Source organism: Symphalangus syndactylus, chromosome 13 (assembly GCF_028878055.3).
Source record: "Symphalangus syndactylus isolate Jambi chromosome 13, NHGRI_mSymSyn1-v2.1_pri, whole genome shotgun sequence".
Taxonomy (NCBI): domain Eukaryota; kingdom Metazoa; phylum Chordata; class Mammalia; order Primates; family Hylobatidae; genus Symphalangus; species Symphalangus syndactylus.
The window spans coordinates 28,455,617-28,476,048 of NC_072435.2; the positions used below are offsets into that span (position 1 = coordinate 28,455,617).

Genomic DNA, 20,432 nt, shown 5'->3' on the forward strand with positions numbered 1-20,432 from the left:
TTGAGATACTCTATCTACATGGAATCACAACACGTGGCCTCCTGTGTCTGGCTTCTTTCACTTGGTGTCATGTTTTCAAGGTCCATCCCTGCGGCAGCATGTAGCAGGACGTCATTATTTTTTAAGGCCCGGTAATATTCCATTACATAGACCACACTTTGTTTATTTCTCAGTTGATGGGCATTTGGCCCATTTCCGTTTTCTGGCTATTATGAATAATATTGCCGTGAACATCCGTGTCCAGGTATTAGTGTGAAGGACAATTGCAATTTGTATGTTGCACCTTCTCCCCCACGGGGCTGGGAGCTTCATGGCGGGGGTGGACAAGTCTGTCCTGTTCACCAGCGTCCCCAGCATTCAGCACAATTCTTGAGACATACCAGCCATTCAACATACGCTTGCTAAGAAAAGGCCCCTGATTCTCCAGCCCTAATTCCTGCGGCTAAATTACTACCAGTGCCCCAAGCCTGCATCTCCCCTCTGTCCTCTGGCTCCTCTCTGGGGTCCTGCAATGACGGGACGATCTCTTTCCTTCCCCAACCCTCATCATCAAATCCCTTTGCAAATACTGACAATTTTTCCTTTAAATTGTATCCCAGGCCGGGTGCAGTCGCTCACGCCTATAATCCCAGCACTTTGGGAGGCCAAGGTGGGCAGATCACTTGAGGTCAGGAGTTCGAGACCAGCCTGGCCAACATGGTGAATCCCTGTGTCTACTAAAAATACAAAAATTAGCCAAGCGTGGTGGCGGGTGCCTGTAATCCCAGCTACCGGGGAGGCTGAGGCACGAGAATTGCTTGAACCTGGGAGGCAGAGGTTGCAGTGAGGTATGATCATGCCACTGCACTCCAACCTGGGCAACAGAGACTGTCTCAGAAAAAAAAAAAAAATGTATCACCAACCCACTTCTCACCAGTTCCTTCTCACCCCATTAAGCCAGCACCATCTCTCACCCAGAGGCCTGCAACACTCTCCTAATGTGGTCCCCTGCTTCCACGACTACCTCTAGAATCTGTTCTCATAGCAGCCAGAGGAATTACGGTCACGTCCCTCCTCTGCTCAAAATATTCTCACACAGACAAAGGCCAAAGTGCTCCCCATAGGCCAAAAAGCCTTTCCGGATCCTGTTCCCACTCCCCTCCGCACCCGCCCTCTCTCCCCTTCACTCCCTCAGCTCCAGCCACACTGACCTTCTCCCTCTCACTCGAACACATGTCAAGCATGCCGCAACCTCAGGACCTTTTAATGCACCTCCCTGTGCCAGGACCCCTTTCCTCCAAAATCCACGGGGCTTGCTCCACTCAGATATGACTTCCTCCACGAGGCCTACTGAGTACCCCCTCCATCCTGGTCCCTCTCCTGACCATTTCCTCCTTATTTTTCTTCACAGCACCAGTCAGGTCCTGAGGTTGTATCTCAGGGTGTTCCCTGTGCATATGTTCTGTCGGGAGCTCCCAAGAACAGGAGTTTCTTTTTATTTTATTTTTTTTATTTTTGGAGATAGAGTTTCACTCTTGTTGCCCAGCCTGGAGTGCAATGGTGTGATCTCGGCTCACTGCAACCTCCGCCTCCCGGGTTCATGCGATTCTCCTGCCTCAGCCTCCTGAGTAGCTGGGATTACAGGCGCCCACCACCACACCTGGCTAATTTTTGTATTTTTAGTAGAGACGGAGTTTCACCACGTTGGCCAGGTTGGTCTTGAACTCCTGACCTCAGGTGATCCGCCTAACTCGGCCTCCCAAAGTGCTGGGATTACAGGCATGAGCCACCATGCCCAGCAAGAACAGGAGTTTCTGTTCACTACTGTCACTCCAGTACCTAGAACAAGGCCTGGACAACACTAGAGCAATCAAAAAGTATTTGCCAAGTGAATGAATGAATAAATGAGCCTTCAGAGGCAAGACACTGTTATGAATGAAGTTTTCAGACAAGAAAACGTCCTGAAAGAGGTTAAGCGACTCGTGGAGGGTCACATCGCTGGTGGGTAACAGAGGCAGCCCACATCTGCTAACAGTGGCTCCCAGCTACTCCACAACCCCCATCGCCCCGCCCCTTGTCATAACAAGTGATCATTTCTCCTCCAACTGATACTCAACCATTTCCACCCTCCTGTTCCCTGAGCACCTATTACATGCCAGATCCTTCCCTAACAGTTAAATTCTAAAACAACAATAATCACTGGGTACTTTACAGAGCTGCTGTTCAGAGCCAACGGGAGTAAAAACAATAGCCAAGTTCCATCTGGGGCCTGGACTGAGTGAAAGGCCTGAGGGGCATTGTCACAAGCCCCTCAGGAAGATACGATCAGCAGTCTCTCTTGACAGATGAGGAAACCGAGAGGTGAAGTCCCTCATTCAAGGTCACACAGCCAGGGAGTGGCGGTGCTCAAACGCAAACCCAAGTCTGGCTGACCCCAGAGCCCATGAGGATACAGCCTCTGAAGACTCCTGGCAGTTCCAATCACCAACAGCCATTCCTAGGAGTTGAGAGCTGACTTGCCGCCAGGATTCCCATCGCCACGACAACTCTTCCTGGCAGGGACCACCGTCTCCATATTACTGTGGTCAAATAGAAAAGGGCTCAGATCCCTGCCTGTCCTGCTGCCTGACCCCTGATCTCTCTCTGGGATTAGACTTCCCCTATTCCCGGCTTTCCAGATATCTATCCCTCAAGCACTTCAGAACCCGATGCCTTCCTTGAGGTCTGGGCGCTCCTTCTTCTGCCCTTTCCCCAATCCCCCACTGTAACGTCCTCTCCTTTCCAGGCCCCCGTTCCCTGTCACAGGTTCTCCCAAGACCTTACACCGGCAGCTCTTTTCCTCCGTGTTCCTTGGGTCCCTCCTTTCCCCTCAGCTGCCCCTCTAGCCCCCTCCACACTGCCTTCCATGTCTTCTAAGCAATCTTCCACCCTGAAGCCCCTCTGTCCCTCACCAGAGTGTCCTTATAGTCTCCCCCTCCCATCATCTCCCTGCCCCAAACTCGTGGACTTTCAACCACTCTCAGGCCTCCTCTATACCACTGGCCAGGAGCCTCGGTGACCTATCTAACCCCTTTCCCCTGTATGACACCCCCTATCCCAGGCCCTCAAGCCCTGCTCCATTAGGCTTCCGGCATTCCACTTCCTCCAGGTCCCCTCTGGCCTCCTCCCATTCCATCGCTCCACAGGGCACCCTCCCCATGCACTTCTTTCCCTTCTTCTCTACATTAGGAATCCCTCTAACCCCATCGTTTGTAAGATCCCCCAGCTTTTCAGTCTTTCCCAGGGGACACCTCTATGCTCCTATCCCCGGGACCTCACTGGCTTCCTCCCCTTTCAAGCCCTCCCGGACCCCTCTAGCTACTCCGTGTCGTCACCTCAAGAGGCACTCTATGACACCCCAAGCCCCTGCGTGCCCCCCACTCTAAAGTTCCTCCTGGGGCCCATCTATGCTGTCCCTATACGGCCGCAGAGGCTTTTAATCCCCCGGGTCCCTCTGTGACCCCCAAACCCCTCAATTTCACGCTCCCCCCTCCCCCGCGTCTCCAGTGTCCCCCGGCCGCGCGCTCACAGTTCCGGATGTCGGAGATGAACACCGCGAGCCCCCGCATCCCATCGCCCTTGGACACGGCCGGCATGATGGCGGTGGTGTCGGCTCCAGGCCTGGCCGGACAGGGCACAGAGCAGCGGGGGCTGGCAAGCGGGGACCGGGCGGAAAGGACCCCAGGCAGCGCCAAGGAGCCGAGCCGGCCGCGGGGAGGGCTGGCTGGCGGGCGGGCGGGCTGGCAGGCCGTGGCACCGCCCCCTGCCCCTCCCCTCCGCCCGCCGTCCGGAGCTCTGAGCCGCCCATTGGTTTGAGCTCCTGCAGCTCACAGGCGGGTTTCTCCCCACTTCCCCTCTCATTGGCCGCTAAGTAAAGGCACGACGCTGCCATTGGCCCAGTGTTCCGCTATTTCCGTTTGGGAGTGGGAGGGGGGAGGAGGCGTTGCCCGAGAGACGGGCGGGGTTCGATTGCGTATCATGGGCCCGCCCTCTCCGCGCGGCCAGGTCAAACACTGATTGGATCTAGCGGCTCTCCAAGGAGGGAGGGAGGGACGTGAAGGAAGGCGGGGAACGGGCCTAGGAGGCGGGACTTAGGTTGACTGGGACCAATGAGCGGGTAGGTCTCCCCCGCAGGCGTCGCGGATTGGCGAGATCTGTCCTACTTCAGCCCTCCATTGGGCGGCTGTGCGGCGGGCGGAAGGCGAAGATCAGTAGAGAAGGAAAGAGAAGAGGGTGTCACTCCACTCGGCTGCGATAGGTGGAGCGACGCCTGCAATTCCCTGCTGCAGAGAAGGGGTTGGGCGGGGCAAGAGAGCGTGCCGTGTTTACTGCGCAAGCGTCTCCGTGTTCCCTTTCTCCCTCCACTGTCACCCCCGACTGCTAAAATCCTCTTCTAGGAAGCCTTCCTCCCCTCCCCCCTTCTCTGCAGCCAACGTGTCGGGACTTGAGTTGTCAGGAGACCTAGAATCTCAGAGTGAAAAACAGTAATTCAAGGCTCGTCCCATTAAGCAGAAGTTAAACCTTAGGTCGAGAGGGTGAATGACTTGCCCAGGGCCAAACAGCTTGGAAGTGAAAAAGCAGAAATAAATGTAAACCGTATCTTGGCTTGCTTTTCAATATATGTTGCTTTTTTTTTTTTTTTTTTGGTCCAACCGCAGTATCTCTCGGGCAGCTCCCATTGTAGCAGATATCAAACCAAAATTGATTCTCTCCTGCAGACTGGGAACTCCTTCTGGGCAAGAATGGGACCTGGCCTTGAAGAGTTTCAACAACATTTGTTAAAGGAAGGAATGGGTGAATCTGCTTTGGCCCAGCCCCAGCCTCCATCCCCAACCCCCAGCTCCCCAGGGACTCTTTGGTAAACTGGCTCTGGAGAAGGCAAAACGGCCAGAACTCCCAACGCCCCGGGCGATTGAGAAATCTGGGACAAAGGGAACTGGAAGAGTCCATTTCTGTCACCTCTAGGAACAAAACTCCACCCCATCAGCCTTTTCGAATCTCAGAAGCCAGGCATTCCTGGAATGAACCTTGGGGGTGTGTCCTGGACCTTTGGAATGGCCATTCGGAATCCTGGGAGATGGAAAGGAGGTTGAGAAGAGCCCACCTTCTAGGCTCAATGGATGCGTCCATTTGGGTTTCCAGGAATGGGGCTTGAGAAAGTCCATTTTGTATTCCAGAAGGACAGAAATTGCTCAGCTGTTTTAGTCACAGGGAGAGTCCATTTCTAATATGGGGGGGTGCTCTTTGCCCCTGAAGAACATAAAGCAGCCCCATTAAACACTAGAAAAATTATTAATCCCAGGACTTGAAGTTCTTTTTTTTTTTTTTTTTTTTTTTTTTTTTTTGAGGTGGAATCTCGCTCTGTCGCCCAGGCTGGAGTGCAGTGGCGCGATCTCAGCTCACTGCAACCTCCGCCTCCCGGGTTCACGCCATTCTCCTGCCTCAGCCTCCCGAGTAGCTGGGACTACAGGCGCACGCCACCATGCCTGGCTAATTTTTTGTGTTTTTAGTAGAGAGGGGGTTTCACCGTGTTAGCCAGGATGATCTCGATCTCCTGACCTCGTGATCCGCCCACCTCGGCCTCCCAAGGTGCTGGGATTGCAGGCATGAGCCACTGAGCCTGGCCTTTTTTTTTTTTTTTTTTTTTTTTTGAGACAGTCTCGCTCTGTCGCCCAGGTTGGAGTTCAGTGGCTCAATCTCAGCTCACTGTAACCTCTGCCTACCGAGTTAAAGCGATTTTCCTGCCTCAGCCTCCTAAGTAGCTCGCCTAATTTTTGTATTTTTGTAGAGACAGGGTTTCACTATGTTGGCCAGGCTGGTCTTGAACTCCTAACCTCAGGTGATCCGCCCGCCTTGGCCTCCCAAAGTGCTGGGATTACAGGTGTGAGCCACCACGCCCAGCCAGGAGTTCTTTTTTATAGAAAGATTAAGCGTTCCAAGAACTGGAGTCCATTCATGACCAGGAAGAAGTACTTTCTCCCTGAGGATAACGGTATTTAAAATGTCTTTTAGCAGTGATGTTTGAACTAGTCTTTTTGAGAAGTGTGAAGAGAGACATCGAGGGTCCCAAGAACAGGAAAAGTCTGTCCCTAAATAGCAGGGCAGTGCTCGCTTCGACAGCACATGTATTAACATTGGAACGATACAGAGAAGATTAGCATGGGCCCTGCGCAAAGATGACACTCAAATTTGTGGCATGTTCCATATATTTTTTAAATATTCTGGGCGGGCGGGGCGCAGTGGCTCACACCTGTAATCCCAACACTTTGGGAGGCTGAAGTGGGCAGATCACGAGGTCAGGAGTTGGAGACTAGCCTGGCCAACATAGTGAAACCCCGTCTCTACTAAAAATACAAAAAAAAAAAAAAAATTAGATGGGTGTGGGGGCGGGCACGTGTAGTCCCAGCTACTCAGGAGGCTGAGGCAGGAGAATCGCTTGAACCTGGGAGGTAGAGGTTGCAATGAGCCAAGATCATGCCACTGCAGTCCAGCCTGGGTGTTGGAGCGAGACTCCATCTCAAAAAAAAAAAAAAAAAAAAAAAAAAAATTATGGCGGAGCGTGGTGGCTCACGCCTGTAATCCCAAACTTTGGGAGGCTGAGGCGGGTGGACCATTTGAGGTCAGGAGTTTGAGACCAACCTGGCCAACATGGTGAAACCCCGTCTCTACTAAAAATACAAAAATTAGCCAGACATTGTGGCCAGCTCCTGTAGTCCTAGCTACTGGGGAGGCTGAGGCAGGAGAATCGGTTGAACCCCGGGAGGTGGAGGTTGCAATGAGACCGAGATCGCGCCACTGAACTCCTGCCTGGGTGATAGAGACAGACTCTGTCTCAAAAAAAAAAAAAAAAAAAGTATTAAAGAAAATAATAAGGCTGGGCGCGGTGGCTCACGCTTGTAATCCCAGCACTTTGGGAGGCCAAGGCGGGTGGATCATGAGGTCAGGAGATCAAGACCACGGTGAAACCCCGTCTCTACTAAAAGTACAAAGAAATTAGCCGGGCGTGGTGGCAGGTGCCTGTAGTCCCAGCTACTCGGAGAGGCTGAGGCAGGAGAATGGTGTGAACCCGGGAGGCGGAGCTTGCAGGGAGCCAAGATCGCCCCACTGCACTCCAGCCTGGGTGAGAGAGCAAGACTCCGTCTCAAAAAAAACAAAAACAAAAACAAAAACAAAAAAAATAATAAATAAACGGGGTAGGGGGATGCCACCCTCTGTCCTGCCCCAGCTCTCCACCTTCCTCTCCTCCCTCACCTTCCACCCTAACCCCGAGGCCCACTGCACCTACCTTTCTCTTGTTGATCTGCCTGTACGTTGCCTTTCCCCCCACCCCAACGCCCCATAGAATATGAGACCCTCCAGGTCAGGGTCTGGATCTCAGCCCTCTTGGACCACAGTCTCTCAAACCCCAGCCAATTGTCAAATCCAGGAAGCTACATGAAGAATCAAGTACAAGTGCACAGGGCTGTGTCTCAGGGAGAGGGAAGTTGGACCTTTCCCAAGAATCTATGGGCCGACCCATTGTAAGTTACAGGCTAGCATGAGTCCATTCACTGGAGCTCTGAAGACGGGGGGGGGGGGGGGGTGCACATTGGGCATGTAACTAGAATCCTGAACAGGAGGAGTCCACTGAGAACCCTAGGGGAATGACCTGGGCCAGCACCTCTCCCTACCCTGTGCCCCCCACTCACTGGGCCCCAGTGGTTGGGTCCTTTGTGAGGCAGGCTGAGGGAACAGTGGAACCTGAGGGTCTGTGGTCACAGTAGGTGCGAAGTCTCAGAGGAAGGAGCCCCTCCCTGGGAGCCAGACCCCCACGCCATGGCAAGCGTGGTGGTGAAGACGATCTGGCAGTCCAAAGAGATCCATGAGGCCGGGGACACCCCCACGGGGGTGGAGAGCTGCTCCCAGCTAGTCCCAGAGGCTCCCCGGGGGGTGACCAGCCTGGCCAAGGGGATCCCGAAGAAAAAGAAGGCCGTGTCGTTCCACGAGTGGGTTTGTTGCACCCTGTCAGGGATGGTTCTAATGCCCAGCACTGCCTCCAACGGAGCAGGAGTCCGACTGTGGGTGCTGGAGGAAGGGGAGGGGGAAAAGCCAGCGGGTGGGGGGCAGGAAAGAGGGCAGCAGTGAAGAAGACATCAAGTCGCAGGGAGGTAGAGAGGAAGAAGGTACTGGGGATGGATGGAGGGAGGAAAAAGCCAGTGGGGAGGGAAGAAGGAGAAGGGAGGCTAGTGAATGAAGAAGAAAGTAGGTGGCGGGGGCAGAGAAGGGAGGAGAAAGTAGGCAGCAGGGAAGGAGAAGAAAGTAGGCAGTGGTGGCCGGGCACAGTGGCTCACGCCTGTAATCCCAGCAGTTTGGGAGGCCGAGGCAGGTGTATCATGAGGTCAGGAGTTCAAGACCAGCCTGGCCAACATGGTAAAACCCCATCTCTACTAAAAATACTAAAATTAGCTGGGTGTGATGGCACATGCCTATAACCCCAGCTACATAGGAGGCTGAGGCAGGAGAATTGCTTGAACTGGGACCCGGAGTCAGAGGTTGCAGTGAGCTGAGATCTCGCCACTGCACTCCAGCCTGGGCAACAGAGTGAGAATCTGTCTCAAAAAAAAAAAAAAAAAAAGAAAAGAAAAGAAAAAAGAAAGAAAAAAAAAAGAAAGTAGGCAGCAGCGCGGGGAAGGAGAATAAAGTAGGCAGCGGGACAGAGAAGGGAGAAACTTGTATACAGTGAGGGTGGAGTCACAGGGGGTGAGGTATGCAGAAAGGAAGGCAGGAGGGGCCAGACACCTTGGGGCTGCTTCTCCACCTTTCTGCCTGTTTCTCCTCTGCAGGGTGGAGCCCCAGATGTCCCACCAGCCCATGCACTGGTGCCTGAACCTCAGACGGTCCTCAGCCTGCACCAATGTGTCACTGCTCAACCTGGCCTCCATGGAGCCCACCGACTCCACGGGGACAGACTCCACAGTGGAAGACCTCAGCGGCCAACTCACGCTGGCTGGGCCCCCTGCCTCCCCCATCCTACCCTGGGATCCGGATGATGCAGACATCAGGGAAATCCTGGTGAGGGCCCCCCACACCCGCTGGGGAAGACCGAGGTCCTCCACGAGGTGGTAGCAAATACTTAGGACGGGGGTGAGGTGTTTTTGACTTGGAGTTAGAACGTTCTGGTCATTCTTTGAGACCCAGAGGAACTAACTGTGAACTGCCTCCTCCTTCTCTGACAGCCAGCCATGAATCTGGGAGTTGGTCTTTTTTTTTTTTTTTTTTTCTTCCTTTAGAGACAGTCTCACTGTGTTGCCCAAGATGGTCTCAAACTCCTGGGCTCAAGTGATCCTCCCGCCTCGGCCTCCCACAGTGCTGGGATTACAGGCGAGAGCCACCGTGCCTGGCCTGGGTGGTCTTCAGTTCATACAGTCACTCCCAAATGTCCCCAGTGAGGCTGGGCTCAGGACACAGGACAGATCCCTGTGCTTGGGGAGCTCCCAGTCTCGTGGGGGCAAAAGACATAGACTAGGGTGAGAAATTCCCTAACGGAGAAGATCCCAGAGAAGGGCCCCTCAAGCCAGGCTCGGGGGTAGCAGGGAGAGCTTCCTGGAGGAGGATGTCTTGCAGCTGGACCTTAGTGAGTGAGTAGGAGTTCTCTGAGGGGAGTCAGCTAAGAATCTGGGGCAAAAACTGAGAGATGAGCAAGATTTAGGGGGATTTAGGGAATTTCTGGCAAAAGTATAGAGGGTTACAAGTGGGTCCTTTAACTCACTGCACCTCTGATCCTCACCCCCCACCTGGCTTCCCCTGCGCCAGGCCTGAAACAGGCTCTACCAGATACTGAGAACCACACTAACAATAGCCATGATCTCAATGATGCTGATAAGATTCACTAGCACTTTCTATGTTCAGGGAGCCCTGGTTTCCTCATCTGTAAAATGGAGATGCATACATTCGTTCCTTTATTTTTAAATTTTATTTATGTATTTATTTATTTTTTGAGATGGAGTTTCGCTCTTCTTGCCCAGGCTGGAGTGCAATGGCGTGATCTTGGCTCACAGCAACCTCCACTTCCCGGCTGAGTTCAAGCCATTCTCATGCCTCAGCCTCCCGAGTAGCTGGGATTACAGGCATGTGCTACCACACCCGGCTAATTTTGTATTTTTAGTAGAGGCAGGGTTTCTCCATGTTGGTCAGGCTGGTCTCAAACTCCGGACCTCAGATGATCTGCCCACCTTGCCCTCCCAAAGTGCTGAGATTACAGGCATTGGCCACCACGCCCAGCTTTTGTTTATTTATTTTTAAAGTAGGGTCTTGCTCTGTCTCCCAGGCTGGAATGCAGTGGCGCAATCACAACTCACTGCAGCCTCGAACTCCTGGGCTCAAAGGATCCTCCCATCTCAGCCTTCTGAGTAGCTGGGACCACAGGCACACACCTGGCTGATTTAAAAAAAAATTTTTGGCCGGGCACGGTGGCTCAAGCCTGTAATCCCAGCACTTTGGGAGGCCGAGGCGGGCGGATCACGAGGTCAGGAGATCGAGACCATCCTGGCTAACACGGTGAAACCCCGTCTCTACTAAAAATACAAAAAATTAGCCGGGCGTATTGGCGGGCGCCTGTAGTCCCAGCTACTTGGGAGGCTGAGGCAGGAGAATGGCGTGAACCCGGGAGGCGGAGCTTGCAGTGAGCCGAGATCGCGCCACTGCACTCCAGCCTGGGTGACAGAGCGAGACTCTGTCTCAAAAAAAAAAAAAAAAAAAAAATTTTTGTAGGCCAGGCACAGTGACCTATAATCTCAGCACTTTGGGAGGCCGAGGCGGGTGGATCATGAGGTCAGGAGTTCGAGACCAGTCTGGCCAATATGGTGAAACCCCCGTCTCTGCTAAAAATACAAAAATTAGCTGGGCGTGGTGGTGTGTGCCTGTGGTGGCCGGCACCTATAGTCCCAGCTACTGCGGAGGCTGAGGCAGGAGACTTGCTTGAACCTGGGAGGCGGAGGTTGCAGTGAGCCGAGATCACGCCACTGCACTCCAGCCTGGGCGACATAGCGAGACTCTGTCAAAAATAATAATAATAATAATTTTTGTAGCCGGGCGCGGTGGCTCACGCTTGTAATCCCAGCACTTTGGGAGGCCGAGGCGGGCGGATCACGAGGTCAGGAGATCGAGACCACAGTGAAACCCCGTCTCTACTAAAAAAATACAAAAAAAATTGGCCGGGCGTGGTGGCGGGCGCCTGTAGTCCCAGCTACTCGGAGAGGCTGAGGCAGGAGAATGGCGTGAACCCGGGAGGTGGAGCTTGCAGTGAGCCGAGATCGGGCCACTGCACTCCAGCCTGGGTGACAGAGCGAGACTCCGTCTCAAAAAAAAAAAAAAAAAATAATAATTTTTGTAGAGACAGAGTCTCACAATGTTGTGCAGTCTGGTCTTAAACTCAAGCAATTTTTGGGCCTCAGCCTCTCAACGTGCTGGGATTACAGGAGTGCCACACCATGCCCAGCCACATTTATTCTTTCTAACAAATATCTCTTTTTCTTTCTTTATTTTTTGAGATGGAGTCTCACTCTGTAGCCAGGCTGGAGTACAGTGGCATGATCTTGGCTCACTGCAAACTCCACCTCTCAGGTTCAAGTGATTCTCCCACCTCAGCCTCCCAAGTAGCTGGGATTACAAGAGAGCCACCATACCTGACTAATTTTTGTATTTTTAGTAGAGACGGGGTTTCACCATGTTGGCCAGGCTGGTCTCGAACTCCTGACCTCAGATGACCGCCCGCCTCAGCCTCCCAAAGTGCTAGGATGACGAGCGTGAGCCACTGCACCTGGCCTGTCTTTTTCTTTCTTTTTCTTTTTATTTTTTGAGACAGGGTCTCACTCTGTTGCCCAGGCTGGAGTGCAGTGGCATGATAATAGCTCACTGCAACCTCAAACCCTTGGGCTTAAGCGATCTTTCCACCTTGACCTCCCATGTAGCTGGGACTGCAGGTGCACACCACTGTGCCCAGCTAAACAAATTTTTTTCTCTTTTTTTTTTGAGACTGGGTCTTGTTCTGTTGCCCAGGCTGGAGTGACAGCATGACAGTCCAGGCACAATCTTGGCTCACTGCAGCCTTGGCCTCCCCAGGCCCAGGTGATCCTCCCACCTCAGCCTCCCAAGTAGCTGTAACTACAGGCGCATGCCACACACCCAGCTAATTTTTTTTTTTTTTTTTTTTGAGACGGAGTCTCGCTCTGTTGCCAGGCTGGAGTGCAGTGGTGTGATCTCAGCTCACTGCAACCTCCATCTCCCAGGTTCAAGCCATTCTCCTGCCTCAGCCTCCCAAGTAGCTGGGACTACAGGTGCGTGCCACCACACCCAGCTAATTTTTGTATTTTTAGTAGAGACGGGGTTTCACCATGTTGGCCAGGATGGTCTCAGTCTCTTGACCTTGTCATCTGCCTGCCTTAGCCTCCCAAACTGCTGGGATTACAGGCATGAGCCACCACGCCCGGCTTCACCCAGCTAATTAAAAAAAAAAATTTTTGAGGCCGGGCTTGGTGGCTCATGCCTGTAATCCCAGCACTTTGGGAGGCTGAGGCGGGCAGATCACCTGAGGTTAGTAATTCCAGACCAGCCTGATCAACATGGAGAAACCCCATCTCTACTAAAAATATACAATTAGCCGGATGTGGTGGCACATGCCTGTAATCCCAGCTATGTGGGAGGCTGAGGCAGAAGAATCATTTGAACCTCGGAGGCAGAGGTTGCAGTGAACCGAGATCGTGCCATTGCACTCCGGCCTGGGCAACAAGAGCAAAATTCCGGTGTAGTAACCTCCACAAGGTCAAGGTTGGAGGGGTCGTAAGAAGCAGGACCAAGACAAGAAGGCTGCTGCTTTTGTCACTAATGCAAAAGGGCTTTCTCTCCCCCAAGACTCCCCTGGGCTGAGTGGGGGATGTTTGGAGGGGAGAGACTGAAGCAGGGAGGCCAGAGGGGAGGCTGGGCGAGGGTCCAGGGAAGGAGGAGGAGCTGCAGAGAACAGGGCAGAGAGTCCGGGCTGGGAGGGATGCCTGGGACACGTCTCCTCCCTCAGACAGAAGAGCTCTCCGCCCTCTCCTGGGGAGTGTCCCTCAGGCAGCACTTGCAGCCATTTGCCTCCCACCAGAGCTATTTCTGAGTCACATCCCCCAGTGGATCGTGAAGCCTGAGAAAGTGCCCCAGGCAGCCAGGATCCAGGTCTGACACAGCCGCCAGCTCGCCATGGGGCTGCAGGGGAGTGTTGGCCTCTAACGGGCTTCAGGTTCCTTCTCTGTGAAATGGAAAAAGTAATGACCTTGGGGTGCCTGCTGGAGAGGTGAGAGGGGGCAGCAGGAGCTGGAACTAGCACCCAGCACCTGAGCTGCATCCAGAGAGAAGGCGGGGACAGGCAGAGAGAAGGACACAGAGACCCAGAGAGAGGGGACAGAGACCCAGAGAGAGGACAGAGACCCAGAGAGAGAGGGAGACAGAGACCCAGAGAGAGAGGAGGACAGAGACCCAGAGAGAGAGGGGAACAGAGACCCAGAGAGAGAGGGGAACAGAGACCCAGAGAGAGAGGAGGACAGAGACCCAGAGAGAGAGGGAGACAGAGACCCAGAGAGAGAGGGGAAGGGAACAGAGACCCAGAGAGAGAGGGGAACAGAGACCCAGAGAGAGAGGGAGACAGAGACCCAGAGAGAGAGGAGGACAAACACCCAGAGAGAGAGGGGAAGGGAACAGAGACCCAGAGAGAGAGAGGGGAACAGAGACCCAGAGAGAGGGGGACAGAGACCCAGAGAGAGAGAGAGGGAGAGAGACCCAGAGAGAGGGGGATGGAGATCCAGAGAGAGGGGGACGGAGACCCAAAGAGAGGGAGATAGAGACCCAGAGAGATTAGGAGAGAGATCCAGAGAGAGAGGGGTGGAAACCCAGAGAGAGAAGGAAAGAGACTCAGAGGGTGGGGGACAGAGGATGTAGGGGGAGGAACAGATGGGTCCAGTGTGAGAGAGATAGAGACTCAGAGACAGAAGAGATGATCCAGGGCCGGGCGCTGTGGCTCACGCCTGTAATCCCAGCACTTTGGGAGGCTGAAGTGGGCGGATCACTTGAGGCCAGGAGTTCAAGACCAGCCTGGCCAACATGGTGAAACCCCGTCTCTACTAAAAATAAAAAAATTAACCAGGTGTGGTGGCGGGTGCCTGTAATCCCAGCTACTCAGGAGGCCGAGGCAGGAGAATCACTTAAACCCCGGAGGTGGAGGTTGCAGTGAGCTGAGATCATGCCACTGCACTCCAGCCTGGGTGACAGAGGGAGACTCCATCTCAGAAAAAAAAAGAAGAAGAAGAAATGATTAAAAGTAGGGAGACAGCTTCCTTCCTTCCTTCCTTCCTTCCTTCCTTCCTTCCTTCCTTCCTTCCTTCCTTCCTTCCTTCCTTCCTTCCTTTCTTTCTTTCTTTCTTTCTTTCTTTCTTTCTTTCTTTCTTTCTTTCTTTCTTTTTCTTTCTTTCCCTCTCTGGCCCAGGCTACAATCTACTCGGCTTGCTGCTGCCCGCGCCGCGGACTGCCTGGGAGTGCCGGCGCGCGCCACCGCTGCCTGCCTTTTCTCCTTTGGATGCAGGCACGCCTTCGCCATCTTGGCCACGCTGGTCGCCAGCTCCTGACGCCGACTGCTCTGCCCGCCTCAGCCTCCCGAGGTACTGGGACTACAGACGGACTCTCGCTCACCCAGTGCTCGGTGTTGCCCGGGCTGGAGGGCGGTGGCGTGGTCTGGCCTCGCGGCAGCCTCTACCCCCGGCCGCCTGCCTTGGCCTGCCAGGGTGCTGGGATTGCAGCCCCTGCCCAGCCGCCGCCCCATCTGGAAGGTGGGGAGCGCCTCTGCCCGGCCGCCCCGTCTGGGAGGTGAGGAGCACCTCTGCCCGGCCGCCCCGTCTGGGAAGTGAGGAGCGCCTCTGCCCGGCCGCCCCGTCTGGGAAGTGAGGAGCCCCTCTGCCCGGCCACCCACCGTCTGGGAAGTGAGGAGCGCCTCTGCCCGGCCACCCACCGTCTGGGAAGTGAGGAGCGCCTCTGCCCGGCCACCCACCGTCTGGGAAGTGAGGAGCGCCTCTGCCCGGCCACCCACCGTCTGGGAAGTGAGGAGCGCCTCTGCCCGGCCACCCACCGTCTGGGAAGTGAGGAGCGCCTCTGCCCGGCCACCCACCGTCTGGGAAGTGAGGAGCCCCTCTGCCCGGCCACCCACCGTCTGGGAAGTGAGGAGCGCCTCTGCCCGGCCACCCACCGTCTGGGAAGTGAGGAGCGCCTCTGCCCGGCCACCCACCGTCTGGGAAGTGAGGAGCGCCTCTGCCCGGCCACCCACGGTCTGGGAAGTGAGGAGCGCCTCTGCCCGGCCACCCACCGTCTGGGAAGTGAGGAGCGCCTCTGCCCGGCCGCCCCGTCTGGGAAGTGAGGAGCGCCTCTGCCCGGCCGCCCCGTCCGGGAAGAAATGAGGAGCGCCTCTGCCCGGGCGCCCCATCCGGGAAGAAGTGAGGAGCGCCTCTGCACAGCCACCCATCGTCTGGGAAGTGAGGAGCGCCTCTGCCCGGCCACCCACCATCTGGGAAGTGAGGAGCGCCTCTGCCCGGCCGCCCCGTCCGGGAAGAAGTGAGGAGCGCCTCTGCCCGACCGCCCCGTCCGGGAAGAAGTGAGGAGCGCCTCTGCCCGGCCGCCCCGTCCGGGAAGAAGTGAGGAGCGCCTCTGCCTGGCCGCCCCGTCTGGGAGGTGAGGAGCGCCTCTGTCCGGCCACCCATCGTCTGGGAGGTGAGGAGCGCCTCTGCCAGGCCACCCATCGTCTGGGAGGTGAGGAGCGCCTCTGCCCGGCCACCCATCATCTGGAAAGTGAGGAGCGCCTCTGCCCGGCTGCCCCATCTGGGAAGTGAGGAGTGCCTCTGCCCGGACACCCATCGTCTGGGAGATGAGGAGCGCCTCTGCCCGGCCGCCCATCGTCTGGGAAGTGAGGAGCGCCTCTGCCCGGCCACCCATCGTCTGGGAAGTGAGGAGCGCCTCTGCCCGGCCACCTATCGTCTGGGAAGAAGTGAGGAGCGTCTCTGCCTGGCCGCCCCGTCTGGGAAGTGAGGAGCCCCTCTGCCCGGCCGCCCCGTGTCTGGGTAGAAGTGAGGAGCTCCTCTGCCTGGCCGCTCCGTCTGGGAGGTCTACCACGGAGGCCAGAAGCAATGTGGGGGCTGGACGTGGTGGCTCACGCCTGTGGTCCCGGCACTCTGGGGGGCGAGGTGGGTTGATCACTTCGGGCTAGGAGTTCGAGACCAGTCTGGCCAACTTGGCGAAACATGAAGAATACAACAGACAAACCAACCAACCAACTCAATGACAACAAAACAGGTCTACCCTGGAGTCATACTCTAATTTTTTCTATTTTCCTCCCTTTCTGATCCTTTATCCCACTTTCTTTTTCTTCCTCTTCCTTCTCCCTCTTCTTTGTCAAATAGAGGATTGAGTTATTATCACTGATCCATATAAAGTCCCTCTCTCATTTATTTTAACTCCCACCCCCATTTCTATTCCCCGACTTCCCATGTGCAACCTTCCTAAATGTTTGATACGCATCTTTTTGTTTGTATGTATTTTTAGAAAATGTTTATTGTTTTTGTATGCAAAAATTAATAAAAAAAAAAATGTGAGAAAAAAAAAAAAAAAAAAGTAGGGAGACAGAGACCCACAGTAGGACAGTGGGGGAGCAGCAGTCTAGAGAGATGTGGACATCACAGAGAAGGGAGATAGAGACCTAGAGAAAGGGACAGATACTGAGAAGGGAAAGGCAGAGACTCCAAGAGGGATGGATGACAGAGACCCAGAGAGACAAAGGCACAGTGAACACGAAATGAGGAAGAGAGACTGACAAAGGGAGATGGAGATGCAAAGAGGAGAAGATAGACAGAAGACAGGTCCAGACACCCAAACTGTGGGGGAAAGAGGACCCCTAGAAAGGGGGACAGAAACCTGGAGAAAAAGACAGAGACCTCCAGCCTGGCCAACACGGCGAAAACCCGCCTCTACTAAAAATACAAAAATCAGCTGGGCCTGGTGGCACATGCCTGTAATCCCAGCTACTCGGGAGGCTGAGGCAGGAGAATCGCTTGAACTCGGGAGGTGGAGGTTGCAGAGAGCCAAGATCGTGCCACTGCACTCCAGCCTGGTGATAGAGTGAGACTCCATCTCAAAAAAAAAAAAAAGACGGAGACCTAAGGAGTAGAAAGGCAGAGACTCAGAAAAAATAAGTCAGAGACTCCGAGATTTGGGGGACAGAGCTGAATCAGGGCGAGTCAGAAGACCAGAAATAGAGGAGGGGGATAGAGACCCAGAGAGAGAAGGAACAGACACAGGGGCTGGGTGGGGACAGAGAACTGGAAAGAGGGAAACAGAGAACCACGCGGTGATGGAGACCCTGGTTGAGAGAGTGTCAGTTTCCAGGTAGGAGGAAGGACAATGGGAACCCTGTGAAGGTAGTTGTTAGTTGTATCTCCATTTCACAGGTAGGGAAGCAGAGGCACAGAGAGGTGAAGTCCCCTGCATGAGGTCATACGGCTAGTAACTGGGAGAAATTTGCTGACCCTAGGTCCTGTTGCCTTGGTTTCCAGAACAATTACCCACAGGAAACCCAAGACCTTCTGAGTCTTCAGGTTAGAAAGACACTTTGTGTAATGCTTTCTATTGCTGTGAAACCAATTACACCAAAACTTCAAACAACAAACTTGGAGGGACTCAGCTGGGTGGGCCTGGCTCAGGGTGTCTCACAAGGTTGCAACCAAGATTTTGGCTGGGGCTGCAGCCACCTGAAGGTTGGACTGGGGCCAGAGGTTGTGCTACCAAAATGGGGCACTCACATGCCCTTGGCTGGAGGCCTCAATTCCTTGCTACATGGGGCTCTTCATAGGTGGCTGCTTATGACATTGAGGCTATCATTCCCCAGAGGAAGAGAGAGCAAATAAGAAACAGTTCCTCTTGGCCAGGCGCGGTGGCTCACGCTTGTAATCCCAGCACTTTGGGAGGCCGAGGCGGGCGGATCACGAGGTCAGGAGATCGAGACCATGGTGAAACCCCGTCTCTACTAAAAATACAAAAAATTAGCCGGGCGTGGTGGCAGGCGCCTGTAGTCCCAGCTACTCGGAGAGGCTGAGGCAGGAGAATGGCGTGCACCCGGGAGGCGGAGCTTGCAGTGAGCCGAGATTGGGCCACTGCACTCCAGCCTGGGCGACAGAGCAAGACTCCGTCTCAAAAAAAAAAAAAAAAAAAAAAGAAACAGTTCCTCTTATGAAGTAGTCTCTTACCTCACATATCATCAATTCTACTTTATTCTATTTTTTTATTTTTTGAGACAGAGTCTCTGTCACCTAGGCTGGAGTGCAGTGGCACAATCTTGGCTTACTGCAGCCTCTGCCTCCCAGGTTCAAGCAATTGTCTTGCCTTAGCCTCCTGAGTAGCTGGCATTACAGGTGTGCACCACCATGTGTGGCTAATTTTTGTATTTTTTGTAGAAACAGGGTTTCACCATGTTAGCCAGGCTGGTCTTGAACTCCTGACCTCAGGTGATCCACCTACCTCGGCCTCCCAAAGTGCTGGGATTACAAGCATGAGCCACCACAACCGGCCTGCCTTATTCTATTTCCTGGGAGTGAGTCACCGAGTCCAGCTCATACTCAAGTGAGGCAAATAAGGCTCCACGTTTTAAAGGAATGTGAAAGAATTTATGGACATATTTTAAACTATCACATTTTGTGGGATTTTTGTAGCTGCCCTTTATTGGGATGAGGAAGTTCCTTTCATCCTTTCTATTTCTAGTTTGTTAGTGTTTTTTTTTTTTATCATGAAAGGGTGTTATATTTTGTCAAAAGCTTTTTCTCTACTGACATAATCATGTGTTTTTTTTCCCTTTTTTTCTATTAATATGGTATGTAACATTTATTTATTTTTAGAGACAGAGTCTTGCTCTGTTTCCCAGGTTGGACTGCAATGGTGCCATCATAGCTCACTGCAGCCTCAACCTCCTGGGCTCAAATGATCCTCCCACCTCAGCCTCCCAAGGAGCTGAGACCACAAGCACATGCCACTGTACCCAGATAATTTTTAATTTTTTTGGTAGAGATGGAGTCTCACTATGTTGACCTGGCTGGTCTAGAATTTTTGGCCTCTGGTGATCCTCCTGTCTCAGCCTCTCAAATTGCTGGGATGAGCCACCACGCCCAGTCATTGGTTGATTTTAGTATGTTGAACCAACCTTGCATTCCTGGGATAATTCCCACTTGGTTATGATGTATAATCATTTTTACATGCTGCTGGATTTAGTTTGCTAGTATTTCATTGAGGATTTTTGTGACCATATTCATAAAGGATATTGGTCTGTGGTTTTCTTTTTTTTTTTTTTTGAGATGGGGTCTCGCTGTGTCACCCAGGCTAGAGTGCAGTGGCACGACCTCAGCTCACTGCAACCTCCGCCTCCCAGGTTCAAGCGATTCTCCTGCCTCAGCCTCTGATGTAGCTAGGACTACAGGCGCATGCCACTGCGCCAGGCTAATTTTTGTATTTTTAGTAGAGACGGGGTTTCACCATCTTGGCCAGGCTGGTCTCAAACTCCTAACCTCATGATCCACCCACCTTGGCCTCCCAAAGTGCTGGGATTACAAGAGTGAGCCACCGCACCTGGCCTGGTCTGTGGTTTTCTTTTTTTTTTTTTTTTTGAGACGGAGTCTCGCTCTGTCGCCCAGACTGGAGTGCAGTGGCGCAATCTCGGCTCACTGCAAGCTCTGCCTCCCGGGTTCACGCCATTCCCCTGTCTCAGACTCTCCGAGTAGCTGGGACTACAGGCACCCGCCACCACACCCAGCTAATTTTTTTGTATTTTTAGTAGAGGCGGGGTTTCACTGTGGTCTCAATCTCCTGACCTCATGATCCGCCCGCCTAGGCCTCCCAAAGTGCTGGGATTACAAGCGTGAGCCACCGCGCCCGGCCTGGTCTGTAGTTTTCTTTTCTTGTGATCTCTTTGTTTGGTATCGGATATTTCCTGAGTTACAAACTGCTCCTTCTATTTTTCGGTAGACTTTGAAATGGATTGTCAATTCTTTTTTTTTTAATGATTGATAGGATTCACTGCTGAAGCCATCTGGTGCTAGGCTTTTCTTTTTTGGAAGTTTTAAAATTATTTTTACTAATTCAATCTCTTTACTTATTATGGGTCTTTTCGGACTTTCTAGGTCTTGAGTCAGTTTTGGTAGTTTGTGTGTTTCCAGACATTTTTCCATTGTAGCTAGATTATCTGATTTGCTGGCATACAATTGTTCAGTCTTCCTTTATAATCATTTTTCTTTCTGTACAGTTGATAGTAATGTCTTCTTTGTCACTCTTGATCTTTGTAATTTGAGTCTTCTCTCTTTTTTCTTGGTCAATCTAGCTAAAGA

The 20,432-nt window shown here is 53.4% G+C and overlaps 2 protein-coding genes and 1 non-coding gene across 13 annotated transcripts in view; 2 read left to right on the top strand and 1 right to left on the bottom strand.

Annotated features, from left to right (window-relative positions):
- AP2A1 (adaptor related protein complex 2 subunit alpha 1) overlaps positions 1 to 3,938 on the bottom strand; it is a 38,540-nt gene extending 34,602 nt beyond the window's left edge. For 2 of the 3 annotated variants that reach the window (XM_055236549.2, XM_055236547.2), the window contains exon 1: positions 3,548 to 3,769. In XM_055236549.2, coding sequence (XP_055092524.1) covers positions 3,548 to 3,614 — 67 coding nt within the window. In that variant the 5' untranslated portion in view covers positions 3,615 to 3,769. Of the gene's footprint in view, positions 1 to 3,547 lie in introns of all 3 variants that reach the window. The other variant, XM_055236548.2, reaches the window with a different exon arrangement.
- A 2,184-nt stretch (positions 3,939 to 6,122) lies between these two features.
- Positions 6,123 to 6,229, top strand: LOC129461411 (U6 spliceosomal RNA). Its single transcript, XR_008650545.1, has one exon. It is a non-coding gene; the product is annotated as a U6 spliceosomal RNA (small nuclear RNA).
- A 1,520-nt stretch (positions 6,230 to 7,749) lies between these two features.
- The window catches only part of TSKS (testis specific serine kinase substrate), a 29,714-nt gene continuing 17,031 nt past the window's right edge, over positions 7,750 to 20,432 (top strand). For 2 of the 9 annotated variants that reach the window (XM_055237289.2, XM_055237294.2), the window contains exons 1-2: positions 7,756 to 8,075; positions 8,841 to 9,069. In XM_055237289.2, coding sequence (XP_055093264.1) covers positions 7,834 to 8,075; positions 8,841 to 9,069 — 471 coding nt within the window. In that variant the 5' untranslated portion in view covers positions 7,756 to 7,833. Of the gene's footprint in view, positions 8,076 to 8,840; positions 9,070 to 20,432 lie in introns of all 9 variants that reach the window. The other 7 variants (XM_055237291.2, XM_055237286.2, XM_055237288.2 and 4 more) reach the window with 7 other exon arrangements.